Raw genomic sequence first — 16,571 nt, 5'->3', positions numbered from 1 at the left:
TAGAAAGCAAGTTTTTTTCTATCACTCTCTGTTTCCTCACATTCAATCATCTTCATTTATATTTCATTAGAAAGAGCATGTTTTTTCCTATCATATATGCTGTTTTTGTGATGGCTTCTTTTCAAATAAGGCTGCAAAAAGCCGTCAAGTGGACACCTGGTCCACTTGACAAAGAATGACCCCATACAGAACACAGCATTTCAAATAAATCAACAATATTGGGTATATAAATAAAAATTTCTCATAGTACCAGCCCATTCTAGGTGCAGAGTGTATGAGCAACAATATATAATATCTGTATCAAGATGATGGTATCTTTAATGCCAACATGTGAGGAAATGTGTCTCTCTAAAATTTGTTTTATGTTATAAAGCTTTAAATTGGATTTAAAGAAAGAGTTTTAAGCCACTTCCCCAAAATTTACATTAGTTGGGGTGGGGGGAGAGGATTGCATACTGTATGTATTTTAAACTTCAGGAAAAATCCTATGATGATTGAACACATAAATCTTTTATCATTCACTAATTTACAGAAAAATGTTTTCCTTTTGTTGTTTTAAATATCATATGGAACTAAAATGAAAACAGCAATACCCAGAATGATAATGACAATAATTGCATTCCAGTATTATTCATATAATATTTTTCCACTGGTTTCCTTTTGTGTAGAAAAAATGTGTTTCCTGATATTTTTTTCAGTATGTTTCCATGTGCTCTCATTAACTCGTGCTCCAGAACATCTGGAAGCTACTGTAAAAGTCTGATTTTACCAATCTGATGCCCTGGACCCAATTTCCTGTAACCCATGAATGCCTTTCATTTTATGCATGTAAAAAAGCTGAACTGAGATATCAGCGCAGTCATAAGATGCACACTTGAAATTTAGTATTTTAAATATCCTAGCAAAAGGTAGCCATTTGTCATAGTATATTTGGAATCACTCCCTGCTCCTGGATTATTTTAAGTGTCTGTTCTGTTTCAAAGTCTAGGTTGAGTTCCAACAAATAATACAGATTCCGATATCCACCCTGTCATGAGGTTTATTTGCCAAAACTATTATATTACCTCCTTTGTCTTTTCCAGAAAAAAAAACCCACCCTAAAAAAAGCTATTGGAAAATTCCTAAATTAATACGTTTTTTAACATAGATCATGTGATGATATGAATAATTAATTTAGCCAATATTTTTTGACAACAGCTATCTATATTCAAAGAAAGTTTGCTGTTGAATATAAGATTATAGATTATTACAAATGCCTCATTCCCAATCGCTTAGTGAAATTAGTGCAGCTTGCACTTCATTCATGGATAGGTGACATACAGGCATTTATTTATTCCATATATAATAGGAGAACATTTTTATGGGAGCCAAAAGTCAGCAACTCGGCCAAGTAACTCATTTATTATGAAAGGTTATTCCTCTGCATAACATATGTTAGTCAGATAAAGCGCTACCAGATTTCTGCCGATTAGTGTTCCCTCGATTTTGGTGGGTTCGAACTTCGCGAAACGTCTATACCATGGTTTTTCAAAAAATATTAATTAAAAAATACTTTGCGGTTTTTTCCCCTATACCACGATTTTTCTGGCCCAATGACATCATGCGTCATTGCCAAACTTTCGTCCGCCTTTAATAAATATTTTTTTTAATAAACTTTAATAAATAAACATGGTGAGTAATAATCTAAATGGTTGCTAAGGGAATGGGAAATGGTAATTTAGGGGTTTAAAGTGTTAAGGGAAGGCTTGTGACACTGTTCATAGCCAAAAATAGTGTATTTACTTCCGCATCTCTACTTCGCGGAAATTCGACTTTCGCGGGCGGCCTCGGAACGCATCCCCCACGAAAATCGAGGGAACACTGTACTTTTAATTCCTTAGGTAATCTGCTGAGTGCATCTGTATTTAGTTTTACAAGAGAAACTTTAAAAAGAATTAGACAAACTGCAGGGTTTGAAGCAAGTCCACAATGTTAGTTACAGCCAGAGGTGGGCTGCTAAGGTGGAAAGGTGGACTTGCATGTCCACGTGCCATTTCGCTACCTGCCCTGGTGCAGTAGCAGAATTGCGCTGGACTCCGCTAGCACTCAGAGCCAAGGGGGCCAACACACATCACCGTTTCACCATAGCAGCCCACCTCTGGTTACAACATAATATTTTCTGAGATGTTAACTGAGCACAATTATGGTTTTTTATAAAAATAGAAGTTTCACAGTCAGTTCTATGAAAGTGGCTTTAGTGTTATGACCAACTGTAGTCAGTCAGTGAAATCTGAAAAACCTAAAGAAGGAGCTGCCACCTAATTCTTAAGAGCCATATTAATCTGTGGATTCTCATTGCACATTTGGCATTTATATTCTGGTTCTGGATCAATCCCAAACATCTGTGTGCTGTTTTTGCACAAAGACCCACAGTTAAAGCCTTGTGTGTAGATGTATTTTCTGTGCATTTAATGTTCTGCTCTGTTTGCAATCAGGTAGCCTTTTATCTGGTATGCCAAGTTTTAGCATGTAGAAAATGTTTACAGCAGAACCAGGAGTTCATAAGGGAAGTATTGATACAAGCAGATTAATAGCCATGTGAATCATGCTGCTTCCAGCAAAATGGAATAACTTATCTAAACTTCTCCATCTATGATGGAAAATACTCTTCAGGCAAATGATTACAGTTTAGTGAAGCAAAAGAGAAGCTGAAATATTTCAATAAGCTGTTCTTAGCTTTTGTTTAAGTGCCTTTGACAAAGGATTGTTTAATGTAAGAGAAGTAAGTATGAGAGTTTTATATGCCACAGAACTCTTAGTACAAGCTATATAATACATAATGATATCTACGATCTTACTTATGAGCACCGTTTCTTAGAATTGCATGGTCTTTCTTTTCCTCTGCTTTTGATTTAACAGAAGATTGAAAATTAAAACCTTCCTTGTCTATAATTTTTAATGTTCTATTGAATCAAAAGGCAGAGCATGATTTACAGTTTGGAAAGGCAAATATCAAGTTCAATATGATAATGTTGATGAATTTCTAGTTCAACTAACAGAAAATAAACAAAGAAGACCACCATTAGATTTTTTATTTTTTTAAAAAAAACTGGACCTGGAAGTTTATTTTGAATACCAGAGCTGGAGCGCTGGTCTTTGATCTGGAACATGGAAGGGCAGAGTTCTAGATTCAAAGGAGTATAATGTGACTTGGGGTGCACATGGCCATTATGTGGCACCTGCCAGAAACAATTTAAAGCAGCTGCATTTTTCCTGGACTTACATGTGATGCTGAATATAGGAGAAAAGAAAAGTTTAACTAAATCTAAATAATATAAATGAACCACTACTCTCTATACATCTTCATATTTTTTATTTAAAAACCATCTTTGCTCCACTATGTCCATAACCATTTCAGAAAGTTAATCTTTTTTGCCTTCATCTCTCTTTGAAGATCAGCTACATCCAACCACCACATTTTCAAGCTTCTCTTTTCTCAGTCTTATTTTGTATTATTTTGTAATTCATTTCTTTATTACCAAACCATCACAACATATTTTTTTATACTGCTCACTTGTCTGTGCATTCAGTCCACATATTTTCAGCATCCATTCAATCTGGGCCCCAATGCTTTGTGTTTAACCAGAGACAGTCCTGAAGTAATCTTATTCCTGCTGCATTCAATTTAGTTTTATCTTTTTTCCTGACATAGCCAGTTCTTGCTTCCATATGATGAAGTAGCCCGAGATTGTCGTTCTTTCCCTTGAATTAAAATTTAACACGAGGGTGGAATTTTGTCACTGTTACTATTAAATACTGTAACTGGGACTTGAAATCTGGGAGTTGGCTGTCTTTTGACAATCCAGAGATCTATCAATAAATATAAATCTTTCTTTTGCTCCTTCCTTGTTTAGAGCCACTAGTAAAAGCATTCATACTAAGTCACACTGAGTCATATTCTTATCAACCAACCATGGATTATAATTGGGGTCTGAAACTGAGCCCCTGAAAACATCATGAAAAGGTTGGTTTTTTTAAAAAAAATAGTTAGTTCTGAACACATAGTACATAAGATTATGAAATATATCTCTCAGATTTTTCTCTTGAAGAATCTGATGTGCAGTATATAAGTGTTGATATTACTTTCATTATTGTGTTGGTCATTAAAGTATATTTCTTTTATAATTAACAGTCTTGGTGCTTTTTAAGCTTCCAGGAAGCTGTATAACTCATGAATTTCTTCTCAGAATTGAGATCCATAGGATTTATTTCCATAAGAATAGGTATAAATGCAGTTGTAATAATAACCACTTATTTACAGTATTTTGTATGAAATATTAAGAAGCCTGATTTTTCTGTGGACCTATAGATCTATTGATGCATAAACTCAGCTTCCTTTCTCAATACAAAGGCTGGAAGAATAAACTGAAATTATTATCATTATTATTTATTAGATTTGTATGCCGCCCCTCTCCGAAGACTCGGAGTGGCTAAATGTCAGTGAGAAGCTATATTTTTCTTATCTATTGATGAAATTAGGAGATACCTCTACCCATATTGTTGAGAACAAGGTAACTTTATTCCAGAATTCAAAGATACTCCTCTGCAGTCACACAATGTATGTTAATTTAGAAACAGATGCTGACGCATTGAGTGGTAGTTGTAACAAGACCAGAGTAGACCAGTAAAATATACTTATATGAATCTTCATATTAGATTGATATTTAGTTCAAATAGGTGATAGGGTTGTGACCATCTAGGCATTTTACATTGTTTATTTTTTGGAGTGGAGTGGAGTGGTTTACCTCCGGAACCGCCTGCTACCACACGAATCCCAGCGACCAATAAGGTCCCACAGAGTTGGCCTTCTCCGGGTCCCGTCGACTAAACAATGTTGTTTGGCGGGCCCCAGGGGAGGAGCCTTCTCTGTGGCAGCCCCGGCCCTCTGGAACCAACTCCCCCCAGAGATTAGAACTGCCCCCACCCTCCCTGTCTTTCGTAAACTACTCAAGACTCATTTATACCGCCAGGAACGGGGGAGTTGAGATAGCTCTTCCCCCTAGGTCATTACAAATTATGCATGGTATGTTTGTGTGTATGTTTGGTTTTTATAATAGGGGTTTTTAGTTGTTTTTATTATTGGATTGTACATGTTGTGTTTATTATTGTTGTTAGCCACCCCGAGTCTGCGGAGAGGGGCGGCATATAAATCCAATTAATAATAATAATAATAATAATAATAATTATTATTATTATTATTATTATTATTATTATTATTATTATTATTTAGAAGTGTTTTAAATTTTGATTGGAGACCAACTTATTTTATTTCTCAGGTTTTATTAGATATCTATAAATAAATCTGCCAACATTTCTGTGAATATTGCTTCTCTTTCTACATAACATTGTAAAATCAATTATTCAAACCGAGTCTTCGGAGAGGGGCAGCATACAAATCTAATAAATTGAATTGAATTGAACTAACATGACAAGATGAAATGACTGGCATATTTTTACAAAATATTTCCTATATGTTGCTGTTCAGGATATGCCTTAGTGCCTACCGTTCCTGTCCAAATGCCTTTTTTATCTTTTCTATCTCTACTTTATACTTATATTATGTTAAACATACTACAGTACAATACTATCTTTGTATGACAAATAAAATAAATAAATAAATAAATAAATAAATAAATAAATCATCTACAACAAATACAATACCATTGGTACCGAATCACATTGATGTGCTCAAAGTATTTTTTTTTCAGAATGTGTTCAGTTTTCATGGTTGCAATACATTGGCTATATGCCTTTCTATATTTTAAACACATGGACTGGAGAAACATTTAGAGTTGTTTTGCTCAAACGTTCTTCTGCCACATTTTCATTAGATGTTAAACAGTCAGCAGAATGGCCTGATCCCACTGGGTAAAATGTGCACGTTGTCTGCCAGAGATTTCAGCAACGGGAACTACTTTCATGAGCCTGAAATGATCACAGCTGAAGTTATTTTATTGTTTGACGTGGCATACAAGCAATTGCTTGCGGCTTTCCTCCCCCCCCCCTCCAATTTTGCTATCTCATCAGTTTATTCTACCATCATATTATTGGCTTTTTTTTTTTTACTATTGCAGTACAGTAGTAGCTAACTTTGTCTTGTTTAATTTGGAGTTCTTTACATCTATTTATCTTGTGCCTTCTCCTGTCAGTAAACTTGTAATCTCATAATCGACACGCTTTGTAATGTATCTTGCAGCTTTTTCTTAATAAACAACATCTGAATCTATCCAGCTGAATTAAATAAAAATCTTCCAAGGCTCCTGAACAACTAGAAAACTCACATTTTCCTTAGCAAAAGTCAGCAGGACACTGCAGTCAATCCCATTACAGGATGCTGCATAGTTTAAATCACATTTGCTTCATACATATACTATATTTTAGATTTATTTTTTATTTATTTATTCTTTGTCCAATATACAATACATATGAAAGAGAATAGACATTAAGTAATATATATAAAGATAGAAAGTAAGAAAGAAGACAAGTAGAAGGGAAGGAGAGAAATATATGATATATGAGATAAGGAAAGACAATTGGACAGGGGACGATAGGCACATCAGTGCACTTATGTATGCCCCTTACTGGCCTCTTAGGAACCTGGAGAGGTCAATCGTGGAGAGTCTAAGGGAGAAATGTTGGGGGCTGGGGGCTGACACCACTGAGTCCGGCAATGAGTTCCACGCTTCGACAACTCGATTGTTAAAGTCATATTTTTTACAGTCAAGTTTGGAGCGGTTAATATTAAGTTTGAATCTGTTGCGTGCTCTTGTGTTGTTGCTGTTGAAGCTGAAGTAGTCATTGACCGGAAGGATGTTGCAGCATATGATCTTGTGGGCAATACTTAAATCGTGTTTTAGGCGACGCAATTCTAAGCTTTCAAGATCCAGGATAGTTAGTCTATTTTCGTAAGGTATCTGTTTCGAGTGGAGGAGTGAAGGGCTCTTCTGGTGAAATACCTTTGGACGTTTTCGAGAGTATTGATGTCTGAGATGTGGTGTGGGTTCCAGACAGATGAGCTGTATTCAAGAATGGGCCTGGCATAGGTTTTGTAGGCTCTAGTCAGTAGTGAGAGATTGCCAGAGCAGAAGCTATGTAGGATCAGGTTAACAACTCTGGAAGCATTTTTGGCGATATTGTTGCAGTGGGCTTTAGCACTTAGGTCATTTGATATTAGTATTCCAAGGTCTTTTACTGAGTGTGGGTTGGCTGCGAGAATTTGTTTATTCAGTTCATATATGTGGTTCGGATTCTTTTTGCCGATGTGGAGGGTAGAGCATTTGTTGGTTGATATTTGAAGTTGCCAGGTGTTAGACCAATCTGAGACAAAGTCAAGATTTAAGATGTACTCTTAAAATGTCTTACTGGGCTGGCCTGGCCTTCAAAGGAAAAAAAAATGTCTTCTTTCATGAGCACACAGCCTCCAAACCCAAATGCTGCACAACCATGATACTAAGAGATGGGGAGAAAGTCATTTAGGGTCAACCAATAGGCCTCTAAAAGATATGTAGGAAATGAGTGAAGCTGTCTGACTCCCAATGTTTGACAGTACCAATGATAAAGTGACCTTATGTCTTCTCCTAAATTATAGTGCTGAAACCAGGAAAGCTTCATATAAACCAAAGTGAATATTTGTGGGAAAAGAACTGAGCTCTATTCACTTCTCATATTCAAATCTAATCTCCAGTTCTTGGACTCACTCTAGTCGTTTCATTCTAACTGAACGTCTTCTGCGTTAGTCGTCAGATGATGCATTGCAGCTGCTTTATGAAAACAAAGATGGGCAATTCTGAAGTCTGCCCTTCCCTGAAGGATACCTGTTGAAACCAATGAAGTTTAACTTAGTCATGTTGGGCCCAATTAATTCCAGTGGAACTACTTCAGATATGATTACCAATTTAGTGTTGTTATTCATCCATGCTTACATTAGAATTTTAATTAAATGTGAACTCTCTGGCTGCTTTCTACAAAATCAGCAATTCTCTTTTTAATCAAGGTCTCTGGTACTGTTCTGAGATCTAAACAGAGATAATAATGTCTGTGTATATATGTGTGTGCTTAGGCATAAACTCACATGTATATTCAGATTTGTAAGGTTAGTTTCCATTTTTACTCTTTTTTTTCTGTTTTAAAATTTAAAGCACTTGGACCATTTTGTTCATTGATGGATTAGTGCTTTTAAAGAAAGAAATATCATTCACGTGTTATAATGAGACAAGAGAGAGGGGAGAAGTGAGATTGACCTCCAAGGGATGGAAGGGGGGGGGAGAAAAACCCATCATATATATATATGTGTGCATGTGTGTATTAATTTCTAATGGATTCGAAAGAAAAGCAATTACAAACCTAATCAAAAAAGAGACATCCCCCAAAAATCAAGACCAAGAACAGGATAATGGCACCACCCTCCTCCCTTACATCAAAGGCACCACAGACAAAATTAGTAAAATTCTACACAAACATAATATCAAAACTTCATTTGTCACTAACCAAAAAATATCAAACATCCTAAGAAACCCAAAAGATAAAATCCAACTCGAAAACCAAGGAATCTATGAAATACCATGCAAAACATGTGCAGGCACATACATTGGACAAACTAATCAAAGAGTAAACGCACACATTGCAGAACATAAGAATGCAGTCAAAAAAGAAGAAAAAACTTCCTCCCTTGTCCAGCACATTAAAAAAACAGGGCACGAAATTGACTTTGAAAAAACTAAATTACTTTCTAAAACAGAAAATGTATACAGAAGAATAATTATGGAAGCCATAGAGATAGAAAAACACCCCCTCAGCATGAACAAACGAAATGACAGGTCCCGCCTACCAGAGATTTGGAAACCAGCCTTAAACAAAAAAAACATATCATAATCATCACCATGTCAATCCTTCAACTAAATGTGCTTCCACCAACCAATCAAATCATTAAAACATAGTCACCCAATCTATTTGCTACATTCAAACCAAATCTCCACCCCCAACACTATATATAAGGAACAAATGGCAGTTGCAAACATTCTATATTTACAGCAGCACGAAGCTTATAACTTCAGCCTGATGATGGTGAATAATAAAAGCATCTGTTTCATAATATTCATTGATCATCACCAGGAGATATACAGCTGCTTTATATTATATAAATTATTCTGTAGACAAGTGGGATCTCTCCAGATAATTATCCAGGAATGTTTCAAATGACGGCACACGTAACAAAGCATTGCATGAAATGGGATGAGTCTTTGTAATTTTCCAGTTATGCTTAATAAAGAAGCCTACATCACTCACCTATATGCAGGCTACTAAATACCACATTCTCATGGGCCATGCGAGGAATATAATCATGAATTTAGACAGACACTGTAGCATAATCAGAAGTTTGAAGAACAGGAAGGCTTCTATATAAAACCTTTGACTATAAAACCTGAAAAAGCAGAGTGGCAGGATCTTATTGCAAGAAATGTTGATTCTGATAGGAGATTGCTTTTTTCTTCAATTCTTTATAGAGTATGAGTCAAAGTATTTCTGTGATGAGAGACCAAACTTTCTTAGTTGTGGCTTGGTTATGGGATGTATTTTCCACTCCATATGCTTGGTATCTTTACTGATACTGGTTAGCTTAGACATGTCTACCTATGCAGATTTTGAACAAAATTGAAGATATTTCAACTATGGTACCTGATTTCCCCATATTGAATAAGGAGATGCCCAAATGGCTGTGAATCCATCTTCCTCCAATCTTGATATAGCATGGTGTTTGCTAGCAGATAGACATATGTTTACACTTGAATAAATGCCCATAGAAACTTTATTCAGATCTTGATCTGTAGTAAGCTTAGGAACAGTATGAGTAAGATTAACCTGTGCTTAGAACAGCCACTGAAAAGTCCAACTAATGTTCTATGGTGTTTTATTGTGTAATAATATTGTGCCACATATTAAGAGCAAATCTTCTATGAAAGCTTTCTAGTCTTGCACTACTGTATAGTATCTTGAAAATCATGTAAAATTAAAATGGAGAATCTATCCCCTTAGATGTTGGTGAATTACAGCTACCAACATTCTCCACCATTGACGTATTGGTTGTTTGGTTAAAGCCACTGGGGGTTCTAGGTCAGCTATAACTGGAAACCTGAAGACTTCTACCCATCTACCCAACAGATAGATTCATTAAGATACCCATGCAAATGAGTAGAGAATTATTGTTAACTGAAGCCTATCAATATTTGGTTTCCCTAAGGAAGGAAACACAAATTTGTTCTGGCAAATTTAAATTAAAATGGACTTACAATTTAATTTAAACCATTTGATGTTGTCATTCTCATAAAGTTTCTCCTTTATATTACATAAAATATAATAATTGGGCAACCATCCAGGAGCCACATTCAACCATTGTATCTTCTGGCTGACCTTCAGCCTGCAAGTTGTATATTCTTGCCTGGTAATAAACAAAAAGGATAATGTTAATGGAAAGAGACCTTTAATTGGGTCAATTTGTGGGGCTGATTGGTATTTTCAAAAATTGTTAGTAGAAGAATTTTTATTGCTGACAAGTTTGTTCAAAAGGTGAAGCTTATTGAATACAAACTGAAGGAACTGAAGTACTGGTATTCCCAAAAGGCTATTTCTGCACAAAATAGAATTTGGGGGGAGGTATTTTTCCACATCTTACAATCCACCTTTATCTATTATGATTAATGGGTTGATGTCTTAATGTATTGGATTTTTAATTCTTTTTAAGCCAAGCTTAAAATGTTTTCCATTTTGTTTAAGCATCTGATAGCATTTGGCCTGGCTAATCTGTGTCATCCATAAATCTTCATAAAATAACCATTACCTTTTAAATTACTTATGTCATACCATTATCTCCATTGATGAAATTTTAAATGTAAGATGGTGACGGATGATCTGCTAAAAGTGGCCTCTAAAGTAATAGTGCCAGATTCTTGTGGTTTATGATAGCAGAACGGTTGTTAATATTTAATTCCTACTGTTCTCTATTATAGCCCATCTCTGCCAGCCTTGGATTGGCAATTGCCATCTCACTCAGGACCTTATGAACTTCAGATTGAAGTGCAGCCGAAGTCCCATCACCGAGCCCATTATGAGACGGAAGGCAGTCGAGGAGCTGTCAAGGCATCTGCTGGGGGACATCCAGTGGTGCAGGTAATAGCCTTATTCTTGGCAGTGTGTGTATTTCTTTTAAAACCAACATCCTTAATAAGGGAAGTAAAATGACCGTATATTGAATGTAAGTATGTACTCTTGTTTTTGGTGGATGGAAAAAGGCTTATTTGTTCGACCAAGAGCTGCAGAGGCCTGAATGTGCTCAATGGGTATTTTGTACTTTATGGTAGGTATGGTGGTTGCTCCTGGAATTCTTCAGCATAGTATTATATGAAAGGTTTGAATAGAACCAACCTCTATGGTGCCAGTTCAATACAGAATCTCCTGTTTCCTTGTTGCTGTATGTTGAACTAGCTTACTACCTAAAATGAATGAATGGTATTGTTATGGAAGAGGTGCAATTTTCATCTGAACTTTGGAGTTTCAAGAAATTAGCCTAGCGACTCATCACACATAATTCAGTGCAAATAAACTAGTCTATAAAGTCTACCCCTTTTCATTTTGATAATACAATGGTACCTCTACCTACAAATGCCTCTACTTACAAAGTTTTCTAGCTAAGAAACAGATGTTCAAGATTTTTTTGCCTCTTCTCAAGAACCATTTTCCACTTACAAACTCGAGCCTCTGAAACTGTAACCGGAAAAGGCAGGAAGACACCTCCGTGGGGCCTCTCTAGGAATCTCCTGGGAGGAAACAGGGCTGGAAAAGGCGGGGAGAAACCTCCGTGGGGCCTCTCTAGGAATCTCATGGGAGGAAACAGGGCCTCCACCAACCCTGTGGTTTCCCCAATCGCACACATTATTTGCTTTTACATTGATTCCTATGGGAAAAATTGCTTCTTCTTATAAATTTTTCTACTTAAGAACCTGGTCATGGAAAGGATTAAGTTTGTAAGTAGAGGTACCACTGTATGCAGAAACATTCCCAGCAAAAACACTGTGGTGCTTGCATATTGGAAATTTAAGAGATCCACAACCAGATATGTATCCCTAACTGATTATTATGTGGTTGTAGATCTGATATAAGAGTTACACTGTAATGAGCTATTACTTCAGATCAATCCATCTGCTGGCTTTAATCCAAAAGTTAATGGCCCAAAAAAGCAAACATAAAATGCATTGACTTATCAATGTTAATTTTATTCATCCACAACTTCATATGTTTCTTTATTGTCATAACTAATAACCCAAGATGAACTATAAAGTAAAGCGTCAGGCTAGAAACCAGGAGATTGTGTGTTCTAGTTCTGTCTTAGACATGAAGACCAGCAGGGTAACTGGGCTCCCTTAACCCATCATTCCTTACAGGGTTGTCGCTGTGGGGAAGAGGAAGTGGAATGGAAGAGTACAGTGGTGCCTCTACTTACAAATTTAATTCGTTCCGTGACCAGGTTCTTAAGTAGAAAAGTTTGTAAGAAGAAGCAATGTTTCCCACAGGAATCAATGTAAAAGCAAATAATGCATGTGATTGGGAAAACAATGGGAGGGTAGAGGCCCTGTTTCCTCCCAGGAGATTCCTAGAGAGGCCCCCTGGAGGCTTCTCCCTGCCTTTTCCGGCCCTGTTTCCTCCCAGAAGATTCCTAGAGAGGCCCCCTGGAGAATTCTCCCCGCCTTTTCCGGCCCTGTTTCCTCCCAGGAGATTCCTATAGAGGCCCCCCTGGAGGCTTCTCCCCACCTTTTCCGGCCCTGTTTCCTCCCAGAAAATTCCTAGAGAGGCCCCCTGGAGGCTTCTCCCCACCTTTTCTAACCCTGTTTCCTCCCAGAAGATTCCTAGAGAGGCCCCCTGGAGAATTCTCCCCGCCTTTTCCGCCCCTGTTTCCTTCCAGGAGATTCCTAGAGAGGCCCCCTGGAGGCTTCTCCCCAACTTTTCTGGCCCTGATTCTTCCCAGGAGATTCCTAGAGAGGCCCCACAGAGGCTTCTTCCCACCTTTTCTAGTTACAGTTTATGAGGTTCGGGTTTGTAAGTGGAAAATGGTTCTTGAGAAGAGGCAAAAAAATCTTGAACACCCGGTTCGTATCTAGAAAAGTACGTAAGTAGAGGCATTGTAGGTAGGCATACCACTGTATTAGGTATGTTCACAGCCTAATTTTAAAAACCCCCAATAATAAAGATATATGTCTGTGTGCAGAGAGAAGGGGGGTGGCAAAGTTCTTTATATTGGATTCCCTCATATTCTTAACTGGAGATTCATTTCTGCCTGTTACACACACACACACACACACACACACACACACAAACACACACTTCCTGCTTCTCCATTGTACACATTTGAATACATTCTTTTGCATATGCACTATTTGCAAGTGATATTCTTCTGATAACATTTTGTGCCTTCTGAAATACGTGCATGTTTAATTACAATATTTTCAGTATACAGATATCTGTATCCATGCTTTGAATTGCAAAGCACAATATTGAACATAAACTTTCAAAATGTACTCATTTCTCTGTATAAATGTATTTTGGCTCCTTGAAAGTCTTAAGTTGGAGCAGATAATAAAACCCAGAATTGAAAAACAACAAAAAATCTCCTCCGTCCCAATTGCTATGGTGATATCCTCCTGATAGAACTTCATCCTCATAAATATCCATTGGACATTGTTTTCCTTATACTTTGATGTAAATATAATTAATTATTTTTGCTCCCTTTTGCTTTAACTTGAGAGCTGTATTGTTATTATGTGTGTGCATTGAAAGCTTCATCATCTGAAAGCAATTTAAAATTCTAAATTCAAGGGAGACATCTAACAAAAATTGTGTCAGTTGGTTTGATTTTTCTAGCATGAAAAATATGAAGCATTCTTAGCACGTTTCACTGTTACAACTGCTTCTCTTGCTGTCTCAAAATATTGCTCCTTATTTTACACACGATATTTAAAGTGAAATTTACACAGGGCACTTGTTCCTTAGGATATACTTTGCTAACTGCCTAGCGTGAGGAAATATACTGTAGATGGGAGGTTTGAACTCACAATAGCCAATTTGACATTTAAAATTTCCACTCAGTGATTGGGAAAAAAACAAAATGCAGTGCCAACATTTAATTGAGTTGAAAGTATCCAGGAACCACCCCCCTTCCCCTCAATCTCTTTCTACAGTGTATGGAAATAAAATAAAACGTGATGCATGTTGTATTTAGATAGAATTGTGAAAAAAGTAAAAAGGGAAATAGTGGAAGGAATAAAGAAAAGCAAAATCCTGATCAGTGGAGTGATGCAGAGCTTCTTCCTGTTTTCCATTCCGAGCCACAGATGATGTGTTTGTTTTGGGTGAACAGTGCAGTCAGGCGGTAGGGAAAGCAAGTAGGATACTTGGCTGCATAGCTAGAGGTATAACAAGCAGGAAGAGGGAGATTCTATGGAATCTGTTAAATTTATAGTCAAAGCAATGGAAACTGCAGTTTAATGTTTCCAAATGTAAAATAATGCACTTGGGGAAAAGGAATCCTCAATCTGAGTATTGTATTGGCAGTTCTGGGTTAGCAAAAACTTCAGAAGAGAAGGATTTAGGGGTAGTGATTTCTGACAGTCTCAAAATGGGTGAATAGTGTGGTCGGGCGGTAGGAAAAGCAAGTAGGATGCTTGGCTGCATAGCTAGAGGTATAACAAGCAGGAAGAGGGAGATTATGATCCCGCTATATAGAGTGCTGGAATACTGTGGAATACTGTGTTCAGTTCTGGAGACCTCACCTACAAAAAGATATTGACAAAATTGAACGGGTCCAAAGACGGGCTACAAGAATGGTGGAAGGTCTTAAGCATAAAACGTATCAGGAAAGACTTAATGAACTCAACCTGTATAGTCTGGAGGACAGAAGGGAAAGGGGGGACATGATCGAAACATTTAAATATGTTAAAGGGTTAAATAAGGTCCAGGAAGCGAGTGTTTTTAATAGGAAAGTGAACACAAAAACAAGGGGCCACGATCTGAAGTTAGTTGGGGGAAAGATCAACAGCAACATGAGAAAATATTATTTTACTGAAAGAGTAGTAGATCCTTGGAACAAACTTCCAGCAGACATGGTTGATAAATTCACAGTAACTGAATTTAAACATGCCTGGGATAAACATATATCCATCCTAAGATAAAATACAGAAAATAGTAAAAGGGGAGACTAGATGGATCGTGAGGTCTTTTTCTGCCATCAGTCTTCTATGTTTCTATGTTTCTATGCTTGGGTGAAATATAACAGGATTTTGAAGGCTTCCCTTCCACACCTGCCCCTCAGTCTTTTTGCCTATATGGCAGGCTTGTCCTGTACTAGTGAATACAGGTAGTCCTCAACTTACGACCATAACTGAGCCAAAAATTTATGTTGTTAAGTGAGACATTTTGTTGAATGAGTGTTGCCCCATTTTATCACCTTTCTTGCCTCAGTTGTTAAATGGATCACTATAGTTGTTAAGTCAGTTACCCGGTTGTTATGTGAATCTGGCTATTCCATTGACTTTTGCTTGTCGGAAGGCTGCAAAAGGTGATCACATGATCTGGGGACATTGTATTTGTCATTAACACATGTCAGCTGCCAAGCATCTGAATTTTGATCACATGATCATGGGGGTGCTGCAAAGGTCCCCCGTGATCATGCGAAACACCATCATAAGTCACATTTTTCAATGCCATTGTAACTTTGAACTGTCACTAAACAAACTGTTGTCAGTCAAGGACTACCTCACACTGTCTAGAAATTTATCTACTTATTTATTCAATTTTTTTATGCCGCCCTTCTCCTTAGACTCAGAGCGGTTTACAACATGTTAGCAATGGCACTTTTTAACAGAGCCAGCATATTGCCCCCACAATCCGGGTCCTCATTTTACCCCCCTTTTAAGGATGGAAGGCTGAGTCAACCTTGAGCCGGTGATGAGATTTGAACCACTGACCTGCAGATCTACAGTCAGCTTTAGTGGCCTGCAGTACTGCACTCTACCTGCTGCGCCACCTCTGGCCCAGCTTATATGTAAAAATTAAGCCGCTGGGGCAATACAGACAGGAGGAACTTGTAGCGCATGCCACTGTGAGCATTTTCTGAAAAAGAAAATAGGAAATCTATTTTCTATATCTATATGTCGAAGAATAAAATATCCCAGAAGTGCAGGAGTGAAATGCTCCCAGTTCACTTGTGCCTATCGATCATCAGAGAGCCAGTTGCAAAGGGAGCACAAGGCTCTGCCCCACCACCATTTGCGTTCTGTGCATGCCCAAAGCGTTCTGTGCATCTACAGAGGGTAAAAGAACCCAAATGGCAGCGGGTGGGCGGAGCCTCACACTCCCTTCGCAACCAATAGGCAGGAGCGAACTGGGAGCATTTCACCCCTACAGAAGAGGCGGTACCAAGAAAGGAGCTGTGCAAAGAGCTTAGCAGAACACAACAAATACAATGAAATACCTCTGAAATATTATCA

At 37.5% G+C, this 16,571-nt stretch overlaps 1 protein-coding gene across 1 annotated transcript in view; it reads left to right on the top strand.

Moving 5' to 3' along the window:
- NFATC1 (nuclear factor of activated T cells 1) overlaps nucleotides 1–16,571 on the top strand; it is a 168,382-nt gene that overhangs the window by 17,747 nt on the left and 134,064 nt on the right. The window contains 1 exon segment of the mRNA XM_070747425.1: nucleotides 11,043–11,202. Coding sequence (XP_070603526.1) covers nucleotides 11,043–11,202 — 160 coding nt within the window.

The sequence above is a fragment of the Erythrolamprus reginae genome, chromosome 3 (genome assembly GCF_031021105.1).
Source record: "Erythrolamprus reginae isolate rEryReg1 chromosome 3, rEryReg1.hap1, whole genome shotgun sequence".
NCBI lineage: Eukaryota > Metazoa > Chordata > Lepidosauria > Squamata > Dipsadidae > Erythrolamprus > Erythrolamprus reginae.
This window is presented reverse-complemented; position numbering and strand designations above follow the sequence as displayed.